Source organism: Dermacentor variabilis, chromosome 10, assembly GCF_050947875.1.
Source record: "Dermacentor variabilis isolate Ectoservices chromosome 10, ASM5094787v1, whole genome shotgun sequence".
In the NCBI taxonomy this organism is placed as follows: Eukaryota; Metazoa; Arthropoda; class Arachnida; order Ixodida; family Ixodidae; genus Dermacentor; species Dermacentor variabilis.
In genome coordinates, this window is record NC_134577.1 from 122,554,237 (window position 1) to 122,581,120 (window position 26,884).

Consider the following 26,884-nt stretch of genomic DNA (forward strand, 5'->3'; position numbering starts at 1 on the left):
TTATCGGGCGACCACGTTTCGCCGCCTAACAATGTTATCGCACAGCGCGTGACGCGCCTGCGATAACATTGTTAACATCTGAAGTTTCTGGAAAGTTATCGATGCTTCTATTCACTGTCTGTTGTCGCCGATCCTTGTGCTATCTGATTTAAGCGCCTGACGCGAATGGTGTAGAACTCTGTGGAAGGCGCGCGGGTCCCAACGATTACTCTGGAACATTCGACGACTGCTCTATAAAAGCCGACGCGCTTGACCCGTTGATCAGATTTTCGACGATCGCCGACTGTGTTCGCCGCTATCGTTGTGCTATAAGTGTAGCCTCTTTGTGCGCACAGGTTCGCCCAATAAAAGTTTTTTCTTCCACAGTATTGCTACTGTGTTCTTCAACGTCACCACCACGTGACAATATAATATTCGAAAACAAATTAACGACGCTGTTTAGTCAAGCCACGGATTTAATGCTAGCGTAGAAAATTCATTACGATAGCCTAAACTTTTGCTCTGTCAAATTTAATAAGTGAGGTAAAATAAGTTTTCAAGATGCATCGGGAAATTCAAGCTTGAAAACCGACAAGAAAATGCAACTGAACGGTACCGTGTTCAGCACAACGTTGGAACTTCGGGTACTTTGCTGTCTTGTCATTTGCCCTTGCCGACAGTGACAGTGACAAGAACTTTATTAGAGTGTCCTGAGGAACTCAATTGGGAGGAACCGAAGGCTCCCCGATCAAGTTGGTGGCTCCGCCCACGTCGGCACAGGGAGGTGGTGACTCCGCGGCGTCGCGGGCCCTCTGGACGGCCTGTAGTTGGTTTGTGAAATCCGAGCTCTTCAGCAAGGCAAGGCTTCAGCAGGGACTTGTTATGAAAGTCGGAGCCCGTGTTGTACGGGCACAGCCAGGGTATGTGGTCGAAGGAGCAGCACGCATGACCGAATTTGGAGCACGATTCTGCGATGTCCGGGTCTATCCAACTAAGCGCTCTCGGGGTGAGGTAGGATCTCGTCTGTAAAAGCCTGAAAGTAACAGCCTGAGCGCATTTCAGTTTCCGGCTACCCGCCGTGGTTGCTCAATGGCTATGGTGTTAGGCTGCTGAGCACGAGGTCACGGGATCGAATCCCGGCCACGGCGGCCGCATTTCGATGGGGGTGAAATGCGAAAACACCCGTGTACTTAGATTTAGGTGCACGTGAAAGAACCCCAGGTGGTCGAAATTTCCGGAACATTTCCGGAGTCCACTACGGCGTGCCTCATAATCAGAAAGTGGTTTCGGCACGTAAAAACCCCATAATTTTTTAGTTTCGCGCTGAGGGGAGGGAATTTCCTCCTGCTGTGTCTGTAATGTGACGTACTTTCGTGAAAGGTCGTAAGATTATCTTTGAAGGGGCAATCCTGCGGGAGAGCCAGACCGTTAGCTCGGGCGCGGTTCGTGAATTCACGCGCCAGGCAGTTGGCCCGCTCGTTAGGGTTGCAACCCGCTTGGTTAGTTACATCATTCACGTGGGCCGGGAACCACGCTATGGTATGACCTCCAGTGTCTTCTCGCGTAGTAATACGAAAGGGTCTGTTGGCGATGTCGGCTGCGTGTTTACTTACTAGAGCGGACGAGAAAGCCCTGACCGCCGTGCGCGAGTCGGAGAAAATGGTCGCTGAGCCTTTTACGGCTTGAAGAGCCAAGGCTGTCGCCGTTTCTGTGGCATAATCGTTACTGTGTTATCGTGTTTAGTTCTTGTCATGCCACGGCCCTTGATGCGAAGCCCTGCGCATGCGTGACATGCACACATATGTATATATATTACGGAGCAATAAAGGCGGGGGTTCATTCCCGTGCAAGACGGTGTCGCTAAGTATGAACAGCTGGGCTAGTTGGTTATGATTAGCATTATGAAATATCGTTCCAGCGCACAATTGAACACGGACGAGAAGAGAAAGACAACACGAACGCCGGACTTCAACTGAATTTTATTCATGGAAAACAGGGCTTTATGTACACAGGGGGAGGGAGTGGGGGGCTGCTAGTGCGCAGGACCACTCAAAAATATTTCCTTGGTCTAGGCAACAGTCATCAGCGGTGTCAAACCAAAATAAGAAAAAAAAAGAAAAACTTTTCCCTCTCTTCCTTACATCAATCAGTACAATCTTGCTCATCTCCCGCCCTACCTAGCTGATTCGACACGACTTGTGTCTTATTTTTCATGGAGCGCGCGTGTGCTGGCAGTACAAGCCACGGTCGAAAAACAAATTCTGAATTATCAATCGGCCCACTCCAAGCTCGTAAAAAGAGCTATAGCAAAAAACTGCATCCGTTCTGCTCTAGAGAAGTCGTGCGAACATCAAGTTCGTGACAGCGTCTACGCCCAGCTAAGGCGTCTGGAGAAGGCTGGGTTCCACGGAGAAATCGTGGCCTCGGTGGTAGAGAGCCAGATTCGCGAGGTAAAGGTTGGTGGGAGGCGCAGGCTGAAAAAAGACGCACGCCCGCAAAAGCGCCCTGTCGTAGTGCCCCTATTGGCACCAGGTTTCACACCGCCTCAAGAAGGTTGGCGACAGGTGCGGGGTGCGTGTTGTGTTTTCAGCACCGGAAAAGCTGGGACGAATGTGTCGCCTAGTAAACGAATCCCAGAAGCCAGCCTGCAAAATAAAGCACACCAAAGCCCTCGTTGAATGTGACGTCGGTGTTTTGTATAGTATTCCCTTCGCCTGTGGGAAATGCTATATTGGCCAAACCGGGCGCTGTCTGAATGAACGCTTGCTAGAGCATCGCAGGAATGCTACTTCACCAAGTGGTGCTGGTCATTTAGCCGACCACATTCGCCGTTGCTCGCACAAGCCAGCGTGCAAGGCGTTTTTCGAACGAACACGTGTGTTGCGCAAATATAGCAATCAGAAAAACCGGGAAATTTTTGAAGCGTTTTGTATCTCCAATGAAAACGATTACTGTGTCAGTTGTACTCGGGAAAAAAGAACTTGATTATCTCAGGGCAAACGGGTGTGTCGAATCATCTAGGTAGGGCGGGAGATGAGCAAGATTGTACTGAGTGATGTAAAAAAGAGAGGGAAAAGTTTCTCTTTTTTTCCTTATTTTGGTTTGACACCTCTGATGACTGTTGCCTAGACCAAGGAAATATTTTTGAGTGGTCCTGCGCACTAGCAGCCCCCCACTCCCTCCCCCTGTGTACATAAAGTCCTGTTTTCCATGAATAACATTCAGTTGAAGTCCGGCGTTCGTGTTGTCTTTCTCTTCTCGTCCGTGTTCAATTGTGCGCTGGAACGATGTTTCATAATGCCAAGACGGTGTCGTTCGACGCGGAAACACGACATGTTGTCGGAAGTAGCCTTCGCAAATTGGGCGGAACCACGGGCGACGTGAGAAGATACAGGTACGGCCGACCTTCATCGTTGGCGTCCTCGGACACGTTAACGGAACAAGAGGTTCGAGCCATGGCACGTGAGGAAAGTGGTATTTCGTGCCAGCTCTTTCCGGTACAGCCACCTACGAGCTTCAACTTTGACAAGGCGTCAGAGTGGCCGGCGTGGGTGCAAGAATTCGATGATTATCGATTTGCTTCCGGCCTTAATGAGCGAACTCAAGAGGCTCAGGTAGGCACGCTGCTGTATACCATGGGGTTGCAGGCACGCAACGTATTCAAGACCTTTGAGCTGTCGGAAGAACAGTAAAAGGACTATGAAGTGGTGAAAAAACGTTTCGACGCCTACTTCATTGCCACGCGCAATTTGGTCTACGAAAGTGCGTGTTTTCATCGTCACCACCAAGTTTCAGGCGAATCGATGGACCAGTATGTAACGGCCCTACATACTTTGGCTGATAAATGTGACTGTGCCGTGATGAAAGAACGAATGATCCTCGACCGTTTCGTGGTTAGACTACGTGACACAAAGTTGTCCGAGGCCCTACAAATGGACGCTGCATTGACTCTGAAAACGGCACTGATAAAGGCAAGGATGAAGGAAGCGGTACAGCAACAACAGGAACTTCACAGCAGTCCATACCACCAACCAGCCAGCGTAGACGTCGACTGAATTCATCAACGAGCAAGCCGGGGACGTCCAGAGGGCCAATGGGCCAAATAAGACCTCCGAAAGTGTGCGGCTTGCGGCAGAGCCCGTCATTTAACCTCATCGTGCCCTGCAAGGGTGGCAATCTGCTACAGGTGCCAACGACTGGGACATTTCGCCGCGGACTGCCCACAAAAGCAGAGCTTCACGATCGCCGAAGCAAGCGCATCCGAGGTAGATTTGTGCAGTGTTCCCCGGACAGCTACATTGAGTAAGCAAACAGTGTGTGCCATCTATTTTGTTGGGACTTTAGCTGGTACAATTGCAAGAGCTCGTTTTGTTCAGGTCGCTATTAATGGGGTCACAGTGTTTGCTAAGATTGACACAGGAGCTGAGGTGAACGTTGTTCCAGCATCGTTTCCTGGCGTACCCAAGACTCTAGAACGTTCCAACGTAATTTTAAAAGGGCCAGGCAATGAAGTGTTAGATCTGAAAGGACAGTTCACTGCAGACATTATGTGGAAACGATGTTTGGTTAGGCAGGACGTTTTCGTCATTAACTCGCGGAATAATGTCATTTTAGGCTTGCCAGCAATAGAAGCTTTGGGAATAGTGAAATTTGTAGACGAAGTTTCGATCCACCAAGCTGTGCAAACGTGCTTTCCCTCTTTGTTCTGCGGTTTGGGTACCACGAAAGGAGAATACTGTATTAATCTCAAAGCAGACGCGGTGCTCTATGCCATTTACACCGCTCGTCGTGTACCCACCCGCTGAGGGACGGCGTGAAACGCGAGCCAGAAGAAAGGGAAAAGAACGGTGTCATTCGTAAAGTCGAAGGGCCAACCGAGTGGTGCGCTGGCATAGTGCCCGTCTTGAAACCGTCCGGGCAAGTGCGAATATGTGTTGACCTAACCCAACTCAATAAGTGGGTGAAACGTGAGCGATTTGTGCTCCCCACTGTTGATGAGACACTCGGGTTACTAAGAGGAGCAGCTGTGTTTTCTAAACTTGACGCGAACTCGGGATTCCATCAAGCAAAGCTAAGCAAGGATTGTCAGCTATTGACAACGTTTATTACCCCCTTTGGACGTTATTGCTTTGAACGCCTGCCCTTTGGCATAACATCTGCTCCCGAATATATTCAAAGGGAAATGTGTGAAATTCTTGCTGGAATGCCGGGGGTCGTAAACTTAATGGACGATGTGTTAGTCTTTGGTTTTTCACAAAAAGAGCATGATGAGCGATTGTTTCAGACTTTAGAACGCTTGACGGAAGCCGGCATCACTTGTCAGTTCAGTGTAGTAGAGCTATGTTTTTTGGGATGCCGAGTGAGCAAAAATGGCATACTGCCAGATCCTGCAAAAGTTGTAGCGATCACTGATATGAAGCCGCCTGAAAATGCTGCCGATATGCGGAGATTCCTTGGTCTTGCCAATCATTGCTCGCGGTTTATTCCAGACTTAGCTTAGAAGTCTGCGCCGTTACGTCAGTTGCTGCACAAGCACAGTGAGTGGATTTCGGCAACGCCTCAGCAGGTGGCGTTTGACAGCATAAAACGCGCTATCTGTTCTGATAGGTGTATGGCAAAGTTTGATCCACGGAATCAAACCATTCTTTCTGCGGACGCGTCGTCGTACGGTTTAGGCGCAGTTTTACTTCAGGTACAACCAAACAAAGAAAGGCGGCCAGTTATATTTGTTTCAAGATCACTGACTCGAACAGAAATGCGCTATGCGCAAATTGAAAAGGAGACCCTAGCTCTAACATGGGCGATTGAGCGTCTCGAAAGTTATGTGCGTGGACTACACATAACGCTGGAGACGGATCATAAACCGCTAGTGACTTTGCTAGGAAAGACTCCCCTAGATTTGGTACCGCCGCGCATTCAGAGATTCCGAATGCGTCTGATGCGATTCAGTTTTGATGTCGTATATGTTCCTGGGCAAAATTTTGAAATTGCTGATGCACTTTCTAGAGCGCCAGTGCGAGGGCAAAAAACCAAGAACTTCCTTTCTGTGGATGAAGTGAACTCATTTTTTACTGGTGCGTTATCCGAGTTGGGTGAATCGGATCACATTAGACTGGTCGCTGAAGAGCAGGCACAAGACGAGACCTGCCGTACGTTGTGCCGTTACCTTCGTGAAGGCTGGCCGGGCCCAACTTCGCTATCAAGCGTTATGAGGCCATATTGGCAGTATCGCGCAATATTGAGCGTGTGTAAAGGGGCTCTCATGCATGGCACTCGCCTCGTTGTGCCCCTCTCGCTCCAGAATAGAATGTTAAGTCTGCTTCAAGAAGGTCATCAAGGTATTGTGAGATGCAGGGCGAGAGCAAGGGAGTCTGTTTGGTGGCCGGGCTTGAGCTCTCAACTAGCTTCTTTGGTTGTCAATTGCCGCGTGTGTTCGCAGTTCCGAGAACAACCGAGTGAACCAATGATCCCAACCCAGACACCTATTCGACCTTGGCAAAGGGTCGCGGCAGATATCTTCCATCTCAACGGCCGTAACTACTTGCTCTTAGTGGATTTTCTATCTCGATTTCCAGAATTGTTTGCTGGAATCGCTCACCAGCACTTGTGTTGTTGGTCATGTCAAAGACGTCTTCGCTAGGCACGACATACCTGAAGTGCTTGTCACGGATAACGGTGCTCAATTTGTCAGTGAAGAATTTAAGCAGTTCGCGAAGGCCTATAGATTCAAAGGTGTGACGTGTAGCCCTAGGTACCCGCAGGCAAACGGAGAGGTAGAACGAATGGTTGAAACGGTAAAAGGGCTACTGCTAAAGTCTCATGATCCCTATTTGGCTCTGTTAGCCTACAGGGACAGCCCGGGACCGCTAGGGAAGTCGAAAGCGGAGCTGCTCATGGGGCGGCGGCTTCGTACAGCCCTGCCTCTCCATCTGAACAGGCTAGTACCAAAGACACCCAACCTGAAAGAGGTATGGAAGAAGGATGCAGTTGTCCGGGGAAAGCAGCGGCAAAATTATGACCGCCGTCATGCGGCCCGACACTTCGTCCCATTGGCACCCGGTGATTCTGTCTGGGTCAAGGACTGCAGGCGGGAAGGCGTCATCTGTCAGCGGGCAAAACGGCCGCGGTCGTATGTCGTCGCGTTGGAGAGCGGCATCCAGATAGAACGCAACAGGAAATTTCTAGTCAAGCAAGCGCCAAGCAGAATTCCAGACTCGTGCAACGAGACATGCGAGTTTCCCCCTAGCCTGGAAAATGCAGAAGTTAGCGATCAGCCTAACTTGGAAGCCCTCCAATGTGACCCCGGTAATGTGTCGCCGCAGGTACCAGGCGAATATATTACACGATTCGGCAGAGCTGTAAGAAAACCAGACTGTTACGGATTTCTGAATGTAAAGCAGTACGTTTCTTTTGACTGTGTTTATCATTATTTAGTTGGTTGTTATTTTGTTGGAAAAGGGGAGATGTGGCATAATCGTTGCTGTATTATCGTGTTTAGTTCTTGTCATGCCACGGCCCTTGATGCGATGCCCTGCGCATGCGTGACATGCACACATATCTATATATACTACGGAGCAATAAAGGCGGGCGTTCATTCCCGTTCAAGACAGTATCGCTCGACGTGGAAACACGACAGTTTCCTCCGCCTCGTTAGCGTGTTTAGCGTAGATTGATGCGGCGCTGATAAGTGTTCCATGTGCGTCAACGGCCGTGATTGCAAATCTGTCTTTACTGCCATATTTGGCGGCGTCGACAAAGAATGCATCTGCCCCGTAAGGATCGATTCGTTGAAAGATGGTTCTAGCCGGCGCTCTTCTGCGACCTTCGTTATATATTGGGTGGATGTTCCTCGGTACGGGCTCAACCTTTATACGTTCACGGGCTAATTTGGACACGGGGTGTCTGTCGAGCGGTGCCTGTATAGGGAGTTGACCAGCTTCATCAAAAATCTCTATTCCCGGCTTAGTTGACGAAAGCCTGGAGATCTGTGCAATAAACTACGCTTCAATTAATACCTCTGTGGTATTGTGAATTCCGAGTTCAAGTAGTTTTACTGTGCTAGCGGATTGTGGAATACCGAGTATTCTTTTGACGCCGGGCCTGATGAGCGTGTCGAGTTTGTTCTTTTCAAGTTTGCTCTATTTGAGGTACGGTGCTGTGTAACTAATGTGACTGATGAAGAAAGCTTGGAAGACCCTGAGTAGGTTGTCCTCCTTGAGTCCCCCCCTTTTGCCTGCGATTCTAGTTATGAGTCAGTATATTTTTTGCCTGCGCGTCCAGCTTTGTTTAGAGCTTCTGCATTACAGCCTTTAGCGTTGATTAAAGTCCTAAAATTTTGATGGAGTTCACCCTCTTAATGGGGTGCCCTTCTCTTGTTGTAATATCGACTGGCAGCGTTTCCAGAGGCTCGAGGTTCCTAACACGCTGCCTCGACTGTCTGTAGAGGAGGAGTTCGGATTTGGTATGTGACAGCTTGAGACCCGTGCATGTAAGAAATTCTTCCCTTACATCTATGGCCGCCTGGAGAGATTGCTCTAGATCGGCCAGAGATCCCCCGGGGACCAGATTGTGATATCGACTGCATAGATTGCGTGGCCTATTTTTGGGAGTCCGGCCAGCCTTTCGGAGAGTTTATGCATGGCGATATTAAATAGTAGCGGGGATAGGACCGAGGCCTGAGGGGTTCCGCAGTTGCCCAGTTCGTAAGGACCGCCCGAGATCGTGCCTAGTCGAAGGAGCGCTTTCATTTCCGATAGGAACGAGAGAGTGAAATTAAAGAATTTCCGCCCTAGGTTGAGATGGGAAATTTCGTTCAAGATGTGTTCGTGAGCCACCTTATCAAAGGCCTTAGCGAGGTCGAGTGCAATGATACCTCGTACGTCCCGCGTATCTTTATCGAATATAGATCTTTTCAGGAGGAGCATTGCGTCCTGTGTGGAGAGTCCCTTTCTAAAACCTATTAGATTATGTCTAAATAGTTCGTGGTTTTCTACGTGTTCGACGATTCGATTGTGTACTGCATGTTCTGCCACTTTGCAAATGCACGATGTTAGAGAGATGGGACGCAGATTATTTATGTGCGGAGGTTTCCCCCGTTTGGGGATGAGCACCACCTTGGCGGTGCGCCATTCCGACGGGACCTGCTCCGAGCTCCACACCTCGTTTATCTCTTCCGTTAGGATTTCGATGGCCGTGTCGCCCAGGTTCCGGAGGACCTTGTTGGTGACCCCGTCTGGCCCCGTGGCCGATCGTCCATTTAGGTTGAAGAGTACGTCTATCATTTCTGAAATCGTAAAAGGTTCGTCTAATACTGGCCTGTCGAGCCCCGTGTAAACCGCTCTCGCGTTTATGCCTTGCGAATTTCCTTCCTTGACGGGTAGGTAAGTTCGCGCCAGGTTGTTGACAATTACATCGCTTGTGAGGCCCGAGGTGACCTGCTTATGTATGAGCCTATCGACGGCGAGATTTAGCGCATTCCGGGACTGTTTGTCGTTTAGGAGGATTTTAAGCAGATTCCACTCACTACCTCTTCTCATGCGACCATCCGTTTCGTTGCACATTTCGTCCCACTGTTGCAGGGCCAGTTGCTTGGAATAGCACTCTATTTCCTTGTTTAGTGACGTTAGTTTTGCTCGTAGTCGGCGATTTAATTTCTGTATTTTCCACCTCTATCGAAGAGCGTGTTTAGCTTCCAGGAGATGCGCTAACCGCGAGTCCATTTTGGGGACTTCAAGTTCTGTGCTGGTTTCTTTGGTCACGTTTTTGACGGCCTGTTTAAGATTAGTAATTATTTCTTTGAAGGATTCGCTTCAGGGGGCCGTTTCGGCTCGAATTTTCCGTCACAATTTTCTTTTTGTTGAGTAGCATGAAAAAATCGCGCTTACGGAGCAGCTTCAATTATTGCCCTTGCCGAGGCTGAAATAATTCAAGCTGCTCCGTAAGCGCGATTTTTGCATGCTACTCAACAAAAGAAAATTGTGACGACCTCGTCGTCAGGTGTGGATCGAATACCTTCTAGTACTGACAACTCGCAAAGGCGTACGAAGCAACCGTGAAAATGCATTTCATTTGCTGTGTAGCGTCTCAACAAATGCATAGAAATCGGCGAATGCAATCTGCGGTACAAGTTTTTATTCTCCCTTCGCGTACGTACCGAATTCTGCAATATATGGTTACCGAATTCTGGTTACCGTACTGAATTCTGCAATATATGGAATTCTGTACAGCTTATATGGTACCGACACTAGCAAGGTCGGTTGTGCGAGCAGCGATTGACGCCCGACTAGGTGAGGAGGCAACAAACATTGTTAAAGAAAGATCTTTTTTTTTAATGAAAGGCAAGGTACAACTTGAATACATTGAAGAGGAATGAAATTTCTAATCAGTTTTTATGTATTTGACCAGGAAAGAATATAATTATTTCACTCTGTAATTATAAATTTTTCGCGCTACAAGTTGGGGGTTCACGCGCCGCTATGAGTTGCTTTGAAGTGCAGCTGTTGCAGTTTGCAGAAAGGCGCGCTAGTAAAGTTCATCTGTTACTATACGCGCCCTTAACACGTTGTGTTGTTTTGCTCGTAGACGTTTGTCTGAGTTCTGGTGTTGTGCTTGCGAGGTGTGTTTGATCATGGATAATGCGTTCAGTCAGAGGTTCTGAGTTAGTACAGTCAAATAATTTTTAAATTAGCTGCCTTCAGTGGCTGACTGCCTTGGCGACAACTATTCAACGCCGAAAGCTTTCTACGGCCCGCAAAGAAACAATGCTCCATGCATGGCTGCAATTGCGACACCCGCACGACTGTCGTTTCGCCGCGTCACTTTGTGCGCAAAACCCCATTCAAGCGATCTTGCGCGCGATAGCGACAAGCGACGCGATGGAGATGGCAGTCGCGTTCGCTCGTCGCCTACAAGTCGTACCCAATGCGAGCGATGACTTCGTGCGACGTCTTCCCGGCGTTGCCTGCATGAAGGCACCAAATACGTGTAGTAACTGGCGTGACGCGTGATTGATTAAGTTGACGTGTCTTACTGTAAACAGCAGCATAAAATATTTCTGAAGGTCTTGCAGTACGTTATTATCCTTGCACGTGTAAAAATTCAATCGTTTACTCGTTCGATGCAAGAATCTGTACTACTTGAGTGATGTGCACCCATTTTCGGCTTCGCGCTACTGGCTAGTTGCTCATAGGACTTCCGGGCGACGAGCGACGAATTCTAGAGTTCCAGAACCGAGTGACCGAGCGACAAGACCGAGCGATCTGTTCATGCGACGGCCCGTTTCGTCGCTCGAGGCCGTCGTTTGTAGCACTCGTGCCAGATGGCTCTCCTGGGGCCTTAAAACTTCGAAACAGCCATCGCGTCGAAACTAAGATGACGTCACTTCTCTTTTTAGCGGATGTGGCCGCATTTAATTTTTGTTTTATTCCGCTGGAAGTATTGTCTCGTCGCACAGCGGCAGCTTTGCCCCATGAAACGCCATGTTTAGAACGTACACTCTTAGGCAAAGTTATACCCTTTGGGGTGTATCTCTGCCACAGAACAATAATCGTCATCTGCCTTGCTTGCGTTTCCTTTCTTGAAAACGCCGCGCCCTCTGCTTCCCTGTCGGGAATGCTATGTCATGCTGATAACGCGCATGCCGTTTGTAGCTGGGAAGTACCGGGCTCGCCGCGTTAGAGAGAGGAAATGCGGACAAGACAAATGACGATTATTGTTGTGTGGCAAAAGGGTGTAATTTTGCTTAAGAGTGTATGGGGTTCTATGGAAATTGCGCGACGAGGTATATTTACCTTGCCATCTATGCAAAGTCAATTCATCACATATCCGAGTGTAAACAAACTGTTTCAACGATGACCACTTCATTTGTGGCTTGTGAACAGGGTTCTCGTGCGTACAACGAAGAATTGTACTTGGTCGTTTCTTTGCCAGTGACAATATTTACAATCGCTATACTATGGTTTTGTGCAACAAGCTTATTCGCGAAAATTATAAGCACATGTTCAAGCTAAACTGGTATGAGTTGTTCAGTATAGCTGCCAAAAGAGTCCAGTTTCAGCCAGTTCTTGTGCCAAACAGGCCCCTGTTCGGACCTGCTTGTGTATCAGCAGGTCCTGTTTGCTGACAAATAGGTCCCTTTGAAAACCATTTTAAATCCCTATAACCCTGCTCCAGGTTATGTACGCTTTTCGAATAGGGTTTCTTTGTTGGCACCATAAAATCTACGCTCTCCCATGCATCATCAAATGTTGCTATGGCTCATCAATTTCTCATGCGAGATCAGGCTGGCTTCATGCAACATTCCTGAAATGACGGTCGATATCCACGTGTTGTAGAGTACATGGCAAGAAAGCCGGTTTGTGGAACGAAACTGTGGTCACAGGACAGAGTAAGGCAATGCATTGTTCCCTCTTCGCTGTCTATCGAACCTACGCTTTTGTCGCTCTGCTCGCAGCGATGTTATACGAGGTCGTTTGGAGTACTGAGCTTGCGCGGTATGCCAGATTTGTTGTGGAGCGGAAAAAGAACTACGCGCGCTTTTGCGCACTTGACTATCTTTTTGAAATTATGCAAGGTGGTAGGTACCCATAGAGCGTTCATATTATCGGTTTTAAAGCGAAACACTCTTTGCCTTTTCCTTCGACTTTCCTACTGCGACTGCTGCAGCTGCAGGTGCTCCGGTCTGGCACAACGCGTCGGCGCACGGTTCAGAGCGTGTATACATGGAAGGAGCATGGTAGAAGAGAAAATAAACGCGAGGAATTTGTTTGGACCGCACCGCGTAGAATGTGAACAATGCCCTCAGGAGCTCCCGGGTCTTCGCCACATTAGCCTCTTGACAGCTTTAATTTTCCGTGACCTCCCGCAAGCGCTTACCTTTCTAACATCATGCAAGTCCAGAGGAAAGCTAGATGGAATAGAAGAGAGGAGGGGGAGAGGAGGCAGAGAATGGGTAGAACCGGCGGCAGTCACGAAACTAGTGAATAACATTATCGAATATTTTATTGTAGGGCTAGTTGGTTTTCTATACACTAAGTGTAGCGCTTGTCTTTGTCCGCTTTTGTTGTCTCTGAAGTTACAACTTGAATTATGAGTGAATAATAAAACAGCCTTGCCACTCTTCGCTCGCCGTTCCCATACAAATACAAGGAGGGGAAGTGGGGATAGGTAAAAGGTGACGTGAGAAGGCAAGCAAACGCTGGATAAAACTAAGTTCAATGTACGGTACGGTGCGTTTCTGCTATTTCACAAAAATAATGCCATGGAAAGATGTCTAGCGGACAACTTACGCAGCGCATGCAGAAGCAGAGCCCCATTAATTAAAGCGCACCGCAACGTCTAGGCGACACAAAGGAAGCGGTCGACCACCCAATCAGCATTCCTGTGCCCGCCGCGATAGCTTTGCGGTTATGGCACTGCTCGAGGTCGCGGATTTGGCCGAGACCGCCGCATTTCGACAGGGGCGAAATAAAAAAAAACCCTCGCGCAGTTTGATCTAGGAACGCGTTAGAAGAACACCACAGTGCCAAAATTAATCCAGTGTGCGCCACTACGACCTGCCTCATAATCCGATAGTGGTTTTGGCACGTACAGCCCCATAAACTAAGTGTAATACTTGTTCCACAATGCGGTGTGCCATGTGAAACAATGACAAAGCTCGACCCTCTTAGAGCTTGTGAAATATGGCGCACAACACCACCTCTCCCTTTGTGTTTTGTGTACTACGCAGTCAAACAGCAGTGGGGCTCGCAAGGTAACGTTTAACGTGAAATCATCACTCCTGTGTTAGACTAAACGTTGAAGAAATTAAACATTCGCCGTCAACATCACCGCTAATTATCATCAATCTAAGGAAACAGCACAGAAAGCTTCGCTTACATCGATTCCCACAGTGCGTGAGATCTGCATAATTTTTTGGTTTTGTGAATCGACTTGCGCCTTACTATTGGCGCGAGCACTGAAGTTCGCATCTGCGCTGTCATTGCATTCGTGCCTTTTTTCAACTACAGAGTGCGCGTTTGTAGCGGCAGATATCGGAAGCTCGCTCACCTTACGAACAGTTTTAGCTTTGGTAATAAGGCTTCTTTTCATTCGGTGGTCCACGGTAGTCAAATAGCTATTCCAATGCACCGTTTCTCCCGCCTAGACAATCAGCTGCCCATTTCTACGTTCTTTCTTTCCCTTCTTCTTCTTTTTTTTGTAAGCCCTTACAATGGTAGCCTCCGAATAACGCCATCACCACCAAAATTTTCCTTTTCAGGCTGTTAAAAAAAGCGACCACACATCAAGTCAAGTGACGCGCCACTTTTTGTGCGAATCCTTCGCGCAATGTCCCGGTTCTTGGAACCTTGAGTATCTCTATGACCTGCGCAAAAATTATGCTTTGTACTTGTTATAATGACTCCCCCCCCCCCCCCCAATTTCAGTGATGGCCTGTATGGCAGATGTAGATTATCTGTGTAAATATATAAAATAAATAAAGAAGCCATTGAGGTATTATAAAAATAATGTACAAAAATCGACCACTATTCCTACTTGTCAGGACTGGGTGCTTACTGAATCCTAGCCAGACCTAAAGAAGCGTAGGCTGGCTCGAGTGACGATGTGCGGAAGTGCTGAATGTGGGCGTTCTCCTTCGTGCAGGGTGCTCTCGACGATCGTTGTGCAGGGCATCTACTGCGCCATGTACTGCTCGTACCCTCTGCCGGGCGGGTACGACCCGTGCCCTCTGCTGTCCCGCTTCCGGAGGAAAAAGCGATCCAGGCCTCCGCCAAGGTCCAACTCAGCCGAGGTCATGGTGCGTGCACAACGGACACACTATGTGATGCGTCAGCGAATAATATGGACGCTAGTACCTGGTCACTGTGGATTGGCAACTTCAATATGTGAAATTTCTTCGCAGTTGAAAGCTACATCTCGCGTTGCCTATGCGATCCAAGGCTAAAGTGGAAAGCAGTCTCCTGGTTACCAAGATGCCCTACAATGTACGCAATTTTAGAAGATCCATCCTTAGATAAAATATTTGTCTGCAAACATTCGCATCTTTGCGCCTCGCAAATGCACGGAAAGTTGCCGGGCGACTGGCCGCTCGAGGCATTGTGCCTGTATTCGCGGGCTTCTTTCATGCTCGGAAAAACACATCTTGTAGTACGTATTGAGGAACAGAAAGCTGTATCGGGAGCTTTTCATGTCGCTCTGTAATTTTCTCATTTACACTTTGGATCTAACTATAACATTTGAGAATTTGATCATTTATATAAGGTGAATTATCTAATCAGGCGGAATCAACAAAAAATAGTTTGAGTATCTCCAAACGACGGCAGATATTTCCTTTGTTCTGTCCAGCTACGTGGCATTTGCATATTTTTTAACTCTGGCTAATGTTCGCAGGGGAACCCTATATATCCCCCCCCTCCCCCCGCAGGAGAACCCTGAGCATTCGCAGGGAAACCTTGTATATAGAGTGTTAAGAGTTGTCAACGGTGCAATAAGTAATACATAACCTTTTAAAATGAGCCAATCTACATTGGCTGAATTCATATTGATAGTATATTTCTTGCGTATATATATATATATATATATATATATATATATATATATATATATATATATCAAGAGAAGCCAATAAACAGACAGCAAGAAAAACAGGAGGGATTGTACTTACTGATTGAATTAAAAGAAAGAATAAATCAATGGCAATGAAAGTGGATGAAAAACAACATTGCGCAGGTATCTTCTTGTTCTTACCTAACGAGGGTCTCAAAACCGGCAACATTTATGCCTTGAGGTAGCATGTGCGGATTTACTGACCAGTTGCCTGCACCCAAAAAAAATCACGTACTCGTGACGCCTGCGGCAGAAAGGATGTTCCACATCCGCCGTCAAGGTTTGTGAGTGTAGGCGCTGGCTAAGACTCCCAGACTCCCAGAGGAGTCAGGATACCTCGATTAGAAACAGTAATGAACAGGATACCGAAACTCTTCCTATAACTAGCGATGAGGTCGAAAGGTCCTTCCAAGACATGAAACGAGGAAGAGAGGCAGGAGAAGATGGAATAAGAGTCGATATAATCAAAGATACAGGAAACATAATGCTTGGAAAACTGGCGGCTCTATATACGAAGTGTCTATCGACTGCAAGAGTCCCAGAAAACTGGAAGAATGGAAACATACTAATACACAGGAAGGAACACGTTAAAGAATGGAAAAATTATAGGCCCATTAGCTTACTCCCAGTATTGTATAAAATATTCAGCAAAATAATCTCCAGTAGAATAACGGCAACACTGGACTTTATTCAACCAAGGGAACAGGCAGGTTTCAGGAAGGGATACTGTACAATGGATCGCATCCATGTCATTAATCAGGTTATCGAAAATGCGTAGATTATAATGAGCCTCTCTACATGGCTTTCATAGATAACGAAAAGACATTTGATTCAGTAGAGATACCAGCAGTCATAGAGGCATTACGCAATGAAGGAGTACAGATCGCTTACCTAAATAATTGGAAAATATCTACAGAGATTCTACATCTACCTTGTACACAAGAAAAGTAGGAAGATACCTATAAAGAAAGGGGTCAGGCAGGGAGACACAATCTCTACAATGCTATTCACTGCTTACTTGGAAGAAAGAAGTATTCAAGCTATTAAACTGGGAAAGCTTAGGAGTAAGGATCGACGGCAAGTACGTCAGCAACCTTCGATTTGCCAATGACATTGTTCTCTTCAGCAACACTGCAGACGAATTACAACAACTGATTGAGGACCTTAACAGAGAAAGTGTAAGAGTGGGGCTGAAGATTATTATGCAAAAGACAAAGATAATTATGAATAGATTGGCAAGGGAACAAGAGTTCAAGATTGCCAGTCAGCCTATAGAGTCTGTGAAGGAGTACGTTTACCTAGGTCGACTAATCACAGGCAACTCTGATAATGAGAAGGAAATTCATAGACGAATAAAATTTGGTTGGATCGCACACGGCAGAAATTGTAAGCTCCTGACTGGAAGCTTGCCATTATCACTGAAAAGGAAGGTGTACAGTCATTGCATTTTACCGCTGCTGGCATATGGGGCAGAGACTTGGAGATTGACAAAGAAGCTTGAGACCAAGTTAAGGACCGATCAAAGAGCGATGGAACGAAGAATGCTAGGCATAACGTTAAGAAACTGAAAGAGAGTGGCTTGGATTAGAGAGGCAAACGGGTTTAGCCGATATTCTAATTGACATTAAGAAAAAGAAAATGAAGCTGGGCAGGTCATGTATTGCGCAGGTTAGATAACCGTTGGACCATTAGGGTTACAGAACAGGTACCAAGAGAAGGGAAACATTGTCGAGGATGGCAGAAGACTACGTGGAGCGGTGAAATGAGGAAATTTGCGGGCGCTAGTTGGAATCGGTTGTCGCAGGACAGGGGCAGTTGGAGATCGCACGGAGAGGCCTTCGTCCTGCAGTGGACATAAAATGGGATGATGATGATGATGTTAATGATTATGATGATGATACAAGAAAGTGGATAGGGAAATGGCGCTGCGGTAGGTCTATTGATTAGAGCATCACACGTGACTTGGGATCATTTCCCGCCTGCGGCAAGTTGTTTTTTTATTCACTTTCATTGCCACTAAGTTATCACTTCTTTTATTGAAATTGTGAGTACAAGTAATTTCCCCTATGTTGTCCTTGGCGTCTTCGTTTGTTGGCTTCTCATGATACGATCAATGGAAATTAATAAAAGTAAAATAATGAATCATCATGTTTACAACTCAGTGACCCTCAAGCTAAAATCTTAATGCATCATACTTGTACGAGCGGGATTACACAGAAGTGATCGATAGGTTCACCAGGTATGACATCTTAGAGCAACACTCACTAACTGATGTGTGAAGCCATCAACCTCTGAAGAGAGGGACGATATCTTGCCGAAACGCACATGTAAGACCCTGAGAGTGTATAAGCATAATGGAAACTTAAACTGCATACATGGCTAACAAAGCCACTTTGAGGTTTTGAAGCTTTTTTTCGAAGAGAAGGCGGACCAGCAGCATCCGCTGTTGAGTTGCTAGGGTCTAAAAATAAAATAAACTGAAGAGGTATTTATTACTGGAATCGCACCTATAATCAAAAGTGGATTCTCTGCTGTGCGACTCATGCTGAAAATTCACAAACTGAAATATTATTTACAGCTTGCTTGAAATTTTTCTTTCGTTTACACAGGTTTTCGAACTGCAGTTCATATTGTCGTGCTCTCTTCCAGGGTCAATTATGATGTAGTATAATTTTTTACTGTTTTGAATGCTTTAACGCAGTGATAGTTGGTTGCATTTTGCTATCTCGTTTCGCTGACTGATAATATTTTTTTTATTGATACGATACTGCGGGCTTTGCAGAGGCCCCTGCGGGCTTTGCAGAGGCCCAAGCAGCGTGTGTACAAAAACACTTGAATAGACACAAGGAAAAATTAGCACATGTCAATCAGTAGCAGGTACAATTGGGTACATCATCGAGTAGCACTTCAGTATGTGCAAAGTATGGGGTTAAAGTGTGAGCTTGGTGGTGCCGGTATGTCTGGTTGTTAAGGCTTAATATATATTGATTTGCTTAATTATTAATTAATTACTAATTATTAAGTGCTGAAAGAAAGTCAAGGCGCAATTGTTTGCTTCGTAAACCGAGTAAGTATATGACATCTTTTACCACAAGTTCCATGGGAGAACCATACTGCGAAAATTTAGAAAAAATAAATCGAACTGAATGTTCTATGATAGATTGTTAGTAATGGTAACTCGCAAGTAATTGTAGTTAGTAACCTCTTGTATGTCTGATGAACCTAGCTTATAAATGTGTACAAGTGTTTTTTTTCTACGTGTAATTCGTGAAATAATTCGTTTGTAAATGCTGCGTTTCAGCTTTTGAAGGACTTACAATTCAAGCAGAATGCATTGAAAGATGTAGAAAACAAGTAAAAAAATATGCTCCGATTATTTATCGCGATTGTTGTCAATGGGTGATCTTTCTGAATTTGGACATCACAGGAACTGCCCACTTTCCCGCCATATTATGACTTGCGGAAGCTATTGTTTTTTTTAAGATGATGGATACAACATATGAAAAGCCGGAATACACTCATCAGCCGCCGAAAGGATCTAAATAAAATCTTCGTACGTAGCCAAAACAAATTTCTCGGTGACGTCCAAAAATAATAATATAAAGAGGAGCCTGGCGACACCGCATCGATCATCTTGTGTACGGAAGCAATGCGTCTTCTGACCGTGTCATGGGTCCGTCGTGAAGTAGGGGAGAAATACACAAACACATGATGACCTTACGTTCTTTCTTTCACCTACTAATATATTTCGATGAGCCGAATCTAACGTAGCAGCCCACTTCACTTTAAATATCAACCTCCAAATTAACGTTTAAGTACACGAAACAACATTTGCATGCGTTCGTCATGTCTGTAGAAAATCGTGTCAAGGAATACGACAGTTTATAGAATTGAGCTGCACGACAGAAGATGAAGAAACGTATGAGGGGGAAACGTTTTTCGTAACGGCCGTTCGAAGCATACGGAGCTCTTGGTACCGACGGTTGACTGTCTCGCACGAAACATGCACAGACACATATAGCGCGACGACCCTGAAATTCGACTGAACTCCATAGCAAATTTCAGAGCATATGAGGAAACGATTCTGGGGAAGGCCGCACGGTGTCGGAAGAAAGATCGTCATCCATGCAAGAGTAGCACGAAACTACGCATGCAATACAAGTCCTTTAATTAACTATAATTAAATTCTCACCGTCTAATAATGAGACACGGCTGTAGTGGGGAAACTGCTGATTAATTTTAACTACCTGGGATTCTGTAATGTGCGCCCAAAGCTAAGTACACGCGCGTTTTTACATTTCGCCCCGCTCGAAATACTGCCGGGATGGAACTGTAACAAGCATGTGACGCCTCCTCGGGCATAATCTTCGTTGGCTCGCCAGGCTCAGTGGCCTGCCAGGCTCAGTAGGCAACAATGGTCACCGCACCGCAATAAACACCGACGAGCACAGCTGCTCGGGCACAGTCATCGTTCATCACCACCACGCTGCGGAGCGTCCGTATAACGGAGGGTGTCTCGAGCCCTCCCTTGTTCATGAAATCGGGCGAATCGTGACACTGTTGACGAGTACCCACAGATCGTCCCGTGCCACCGCGAGCAGCGAAACACCGCCCCCTGTTGCTGCCGCCATGCCGCTGTACGGAAGGCTTCAGCCGCTCGAGGGTGATGGGTCCGCCTGGCCAATTTACGAGGAACATGTCCAAGTGTTCTTCCGGGAAAACGACACACCCGAGGTGAAAGAGCGGGGCATTTTCCTGGCCAGCTGCGGGACCCGCGATTCAGTCTCCTGCTCGACCTTCTCAAGCCAGCCACACCACATGTTAAGACGCTGGGTAAGCTGCTCGCCATACTGCGCTCGCATTTCAACCCGGCACCGTACACAATAATGGAGTGTTTCCGCTTCAACAACCGGAGCTGCCGGCAAGGAGAGACCCTTGGGCAGTTCGTCGCTGCTCTACGAGGGTTAGCGAGTGCCTGCATTTTCGGGGTCCAGCTGGGCTCGCTGCTCCGGGACCGTTTCGTCTGCGACATCAACAACGCCGCCATGCAGACGCGACTCCTGGAGCTTCCCGATCCTTCGCTGGACGACGCCGTGAAGGCAGCGCTGGCAATGGAAGGTGCCGCCAAGGATTCCGGCGAGACCGCCCGTGCCACTGGCTCACCGCCGGCAGAAGCGGTGGTCAACAAGTTGGCGAAAAAGGGAAGTACCTGCGGTCCCTGTGGTGGTGCCCACTCCCCCTCACAGTGCCAGTTCTCTTGAGCACAATGGTTCACGTGCGGGAAAACTGGGCACCTGGCACGTGTACGCCGAAGGGGGAGGACGAACAGCAAACAGCAGCAGCAGCAGCCTGGTTCAAGCCCAGGTACCACACAAGCCCGCGGCCAGGGTAGTCGTCGCAAGGGTACGCGGCGGGGGCGTGCGCCAGCAGGTTCAAGTTCTTCCGCGGCCAGGCTCCACTTCGTGGCCGAGGACCCGCCGATTTGCGACATATGGCACACAGGCTTTGTACCGTCGTCTGTGTTGTCGTACATGCTGACTGTCGAAATCTGCGGGCACCTAACTTCCATGGAGCTGAACACAGGGGCCAGCGTGTCTGTCATGGCCGGGAAACGGCTCAAGCGTACCTTCCCCGGTGTGTCCGTCGATGCTTTGGGCGTCATGCTGCGAAGCTACTCCGGGCAGCTCTCGCAGGTGTCGGGGAAGGAACATGTCAGTGTTCGCTTTGGCGACAGGGAGGCAACCCTTCCCCTTTACTCAACCAAGGGGTCGTGGCCGGCGCTGCTGGGCCGAAATTGAATTCATGCACTGGGCGTTCGTCTGCCACAGTACCAGGAAGCCAGCCTGCATGTGGTGAAAGACGTCGCCAGCCTCCTAACCGAGTTCAAGTCCCTTTTCCAGCCAGGGGTGGGCACATTTGCCGGCACGACGGCTGGCATCTATGTACCTGAGGGAGCCCGGCCACGTTTTTTCAAGCCTCGCCCACTGCCGTTCGCCCTGAAGGATGGGGTCACCCCGCAGCTGCAACGGTTACAGCGAGAGCGCATCCTGGTGCCCGTCAAGACGTCTGAATGGGCCGCTCCAATTGTACCAGTCCTCAAGCGAGATGGCAGTGTCAGTTTCTGCGGGGACTTCAAGGTTACCATCAACCCCGTCGCTGCCGTCGAGAAGTACCCGTTGCCCCGGATTGAAGATCTCTGGTCAGCTATGTCCGGTGGACAGAAGTTCAAGCCCTACTTCAGAGATGCTTACCAGCAGCTGGTGCTCCAGCTGCTGCCTCGCCGTACGGTGTGGGAGCCGTCCTGGTGCACCGGGACAAGGATGGTCAGGAACACCCTGTGTCGTTTGCTTCTCGTCGGCTTCATGCTGCAGAGCAACGTTACAGCCAGCTGGACAAGGAAGGCCTGGCCCTCGTGTTCGGTGTCGAACGCTTCCACCAGTACATGCGGGGCCGGAAGTTCTAGGCGGTCACGGACCACAAGCCGCTGTTGGGGCTACTGGGGCCTGACAAGGCCGTTTCCGTGCAGGAATCAGCTCGAGTGGTACGCTGGGCCTTGTGACTGGCCGCTGGTTTACCGTCGGGAAAGGACCAAGCACCTGCAGATGCCCTGAGCCGCCTGCCCCTGCCAGAGGTGCCTGATGCTGTTCCGGAACCTGCTGACGTGTTCATGCTGGAGTACGCGTACCCGGAGGTGCTCTCCAGGTCTGCGGTATCGCAAGCGACCAGTCGGGACCCAATCCTGTTTCGGGTGGTCAAGGCGGTATCCCGTGGGGAGGAATCGGTCCAGCAGGCCTATAGCCACAAGGCCGCCGAGCTGAGCTTGCAGCAGGGCTGCCTATTGTGGGGTTCCAGGGTGGTGATACCACAAAGGCTCCGGTCCATGGTCCTGCAGTCGCACGCGGGTCATCCGGGTGTGGAAAAGACCAAGTTGGTGGCCCGGTCCGTTGTTTGGTGGCCTGGCCTGGACCAGGACATCGCTGACATGGTACAGAGCTGCCAGATCTGCCAGGAGCATCAGCGGGCCTCTCTTCATGTGGAAATCACCCCCTGGCCGTTTCCACAGAGACCCTGGTCCCGCCTACATGTGGACTTTGGGGACCCTTCAAGGGCCTTTACTTGCTGGTGGTGGCGGATGCCGTTTCGAAGTGGGTGAAGGTTCTACCTTTCTCCACTCCATTAGCAAGCGCGACCACTGCAGCGCTGCGACAGGTCTTCGCCGCCGAGGGGTTGCCGGACCTCATCGTGTGCGACAATGGACCTGCTTTCGCCAGCACAGAGTACCTAGCCTGGCTGACGAAGAATGGAATCCGCCGGATGATGGTTCCCGCCGTACCACCCTGCTTCAAGTGGTGCAGTCGAGCGGGTGGTGCAACCCGTCAAGACGTCGTGGCAGGAACCTGCGAGTTCCAGCTGAGCACCGCTACACCAGTGCTACTGAGCTACAGCAACCAGTGCTACAAGGCTTTTCGTGCTGTGGCTACAAGGCTTGGGCAGATAACGCTTTGCTTTCTTAAAACCTCCGATACCTCGCGGATTCGTGCAGAACATGTTTATCAAATTCAGTGCACATGACCATCGAGCTTTTAATTAATTTGGCCTCCCAGTCAGCTCGAAAGACACAGTGGTTGACAGGCATTGAGTTCGATCCCGGGACATGGGCAAATTTTCTTTTTTAACGAGGAAGCTCTTTGGGAAACACGTTATTGGTTTCCTTTGCAACTTGGTACACTGCCCTCTAGTGGATGAAAATATTTTTTTTGTTCTTTTTCTAAGTAATTTGTTTACTTTATATTTTAATTATTGATGTTCCTAATGTCTTTCTAAAAACTAATTTGTCATAATGTGGGCTTGGCACTTCTTTGTATTTATGAGTTAAGCCACGTGATCATTGATATCGCCGACAAACAAGTGTGACCGACTCAGGGTCAGAGGGCAGCTTCCTGCCTACGCAACGTCGTGGACGTTTAACGATAGTTTTTCGCTGTGCCACTGAGGCGCTTCTGCTTGGTTCAGAGTGTTTGTCTTGCAAAAGTCTGTTTTGTGATTTTTTTTGTGCCCATTCGCTGATATTATTATTATTATTATTATTATTATTAGTATTGTTGTTGTTATTGTTCTTCTTCTTATTATTGTTATATTATTATTATTATTATTTGCTTTTCAATTTATCACACTTAATGACACTTCCGAATAAGACCTGATCGACATACAACCGCCATCGTGTGTGTTTGTGTCACTCTCTACAGCGAGATATAATTAAAGCAGTATTCCTCGTCGACCGTGCAAATACTGGAAAAGACCGCCGACTTAAGCGTTGCATAACAAACACCGCAACCGATGGAACAGATTTAAGAAACGTTTCACGCTCGACCACAAAGCGAGCATCGGAATGGAGCCCAGCGCAGTGCACAGCACGAAGTCTCTCGCGGAGGCTACACGTGCGGTGCGGCAATGGGCGGCGCTCAAGTGCGCTCACTCACACAGGTTTCCGGTCGAAATATTCTATGTCCGGTTAAGCAAGAGAAAAGTGCAACCCTCATTGAGTGCTATTAAGAGCTGGCAGTTTGGCAGAAGGCATTAGAATTTTTAAAGCTCCCTAATTACAACGAAAAAAAAAAAGCTTTGCGTAGTTGCAGCTCGTGGCTAACGTTTCACGTAATGCACGTTCCGCGTTCACGTAAGTGGATCACTTTGTTCAAAAAGGCATTAGGTTGAATGTGCATCTTCGCGTCTCCTCTCCCAGATCTCCATGGAAGACATGAAAGTGCGGGAGCCCGAGACGCCGTCGCCTGTGCCGGAGTACAAGACTCACCGGGGACAGACGGACGTCTGAGCCTGAGCACCCTGGGAGCATCCGCAGATCTTCCTTTATCTCTGGTCCTTCGAAGATCGTGGTACAGAAGCAACGATGTTGAATTGGGAGCGTACAACAAGTCCAAGACGTTGTGCGCTGTTTGTGCGTAAAACATAGGATCGTCATTTAAGCCTGATGTGTTGATTCTGAGCCACGTGTAATCCAAGTCCTAGGAAAGTTTCACCGATATCGTTCCCGCTGTATGGTAACTTGAACGGAAGTGGTAATGACGAGGCACGCTGAGGCGCTGGAGGCTGTGCTCTGGTCCTTTGGGTTTCACACGAGCGTTACGGACGTGCACATCCCGGTGACCGCACTACTGGTTGGCAGTCTCTGGCTCCCGCCGCAGTGCGTCGTCATTGGGAGAGTCCCGTCCATTCTGCCGGCCTCGCCGTCCCGTTGAACTGCGTCAGTCGCGGATCGTGCACTAGCCAGTACGACAACAAAGAAAATCTTACGCATGCTGATGCCAATACCTGCGTTCCGTTATCTGGACGACGAGCTCCTTAGCACCAGCGCATGTTCTTGCGAGCTACCGCTCCTTTCGGAATGCGTAGTGCGTGCCGGAAGGAGTCGATACGACAACTTGCAGTTAGCGTGTCGCTGAAGGGCCGTGTAAAGGAGGGAACACTGGGCGATCTTCGGCGTTAAGCACGCAGAAAGGTAGTCCACTGCAGCGGGAAAGACAGTTGTGAGAATGAATGATAAGGCATTACGGCCTGCATTAGGTAAACTTCTTTTAATACGATTCATTTCTTATTACGAGTCGCAGCAAATAACGGTTACTGACAATCATGAAGGCACGGCTTCACATGGCCCACTGACGAAGTAGAAAAATAATGATAATACGACCCCTGCACAACTTTTAAGTCGACTATACGGATGCTGTAAGAACAGTCCTATCATTTGACGCTACGGGGTCGTTTTACTGTTATCACCGCTTATGAGCTTGTAAATGGGCCAATCGTGTTCGTTCTTTCATGTACTGGTGACGCATAAAGAAAGCACACATCACCTCGGATCGAACGAGAAACTCAGCCGCTTAATGCTAGCAAAAAAAAAAAAAATGGGATTGTGCGCTGAAAAACGCCCATGTTCTTCCGCTTGCGAAGATTTACCAGGAATAAAGGGTGAACTCAATAGGGGTTACCTTGCTGAGAGCTAACTCACGGCGATGTGTCCGCTCATCTTGCAAATGGATAAATTATGTGTGAGATAATTATTGTGCAAGACGACTTGCATGCTTCTGCAGATGGACGGCGAAGTTCTGCTGGTTGCACTGGGGTTCTGTTAATGTTTCCCAGGAAAACCGTGCAACTTATGTCCGTACAACGTGTACCTAACAGTTCAGCGTTCAGAATGATTTTTCTCAGTAACTGCGTTGGGGGAACCAAACAACCGCTGAAGTGTGACAGTTTTTTTTTTGTGCTTGTGTGCAATTCGATGAATTGTCTATGCGAGCGCTTTACTTTTGTCAAGCTTCCGAACCGGGACCAATCACCCAATAGCAACAAAAGATGCATCGTTACTTTCTCGTGTCTCATTGTTATGGTCCACATTGAACCTTTGTCGTTCCCGAGAATATGGTTATTATGATTTGGTCTCGTTAACTGCTTATTGTGTAGGGACAGTTTTCAGTACATTCGTAATCCTCTTCGATTGCGCTCCGGTATTGAGCGGTGGTTTTCTTTTGTCGATGTCGATGCTGTCGCGTGCTGGGAGAAAACATTACGCGCGAACTTGCATGTTTAAGATATTCTTCCATTGCAGCAGCATTTCTCGAGATATCACTGCCATGCTACCTGTCCAAGCAATAGTGTGTTTGATGCATTATCATGTTAGCGCCGGGCAACTGAAGTGAAAAGAAATGCGGCGGCGGCGGCCCACGCTTCGTTCACATTGCTTAGTTGCCTTGACACTGCGTGCGTGATAAAGCAGTAGGAACAAGAATGAGGCAAGTGTGCAAAGCCGTTATCGTACAGTGCACATTGACGTTGTGTCGTGGTGCATGAGGTATTAGATAACAACAGCACCAAATAATTAAAGTCAATCAAATACAACAGACGAGAAGAAAGTGTACTTCATTAAAACTTCTTTCTGGGCGAGTTGGTGCATACTTGACATGAAAACTGTTTACAGCGCAAACACATGCAACCACAAAGAATAAGGGACAGGACACAAGCGCTGTAAACGCGCTTGTGTCCTGTCCCTTATTCTTTGTGGTTGCATGTGTTTGCGCTGTAAACAGTTTTCATGTCGAGAAGAAAGTGACAGGACTGAGCACTCAGCGTTAAGGTTGTGCGGCGAAAAAAAGAAAACAAAAGAAAGACGCGATGCAAATTCCACAAAACGACGTGGAAAGCGCCTGTCCAGGTCGTTTTGTGCTTTCTTGTTCGGGTTTTTAATTTTTTTTTGCGCTGCACAATTTGGTATTCCACGGAAATTTAA

At 48.1% G+C, this 26,884-nt stretch overlaps 1 protein-coding gene across 2 annotated transcripts in view; it reads left to right on the top strand.

The window, feature by feature from the left end:
- Nucleotides 1-26,598, top strand: part of LOC142560941 (uncharacterized) — a 66,368-nt gene extending 39,770 nt beyond the window's left edge. For both annotated transcript variants that reach the window (XM_075673368.1, XM_075673367.1), the window contains exons 2-3: nucleotides 14,620-14,773; nucleotides 24,326-26,598. In XM_075673368.1, coding sequence (XP_075529483.1) covers nucleotides 14,620-14,773; nucleotides 24,326-24,415 — 244 coding nt within the window. In that variant the 3' untranslated portion in view covers nucleotides 24,416-26,598. The remainder of the gene's footprint in view (nucleotides 1-14,619; nucleotides 14,774-24,325) is intronic.
- Nucleotides 26,599-26,884: the final 286 nt, after the last annotated feature.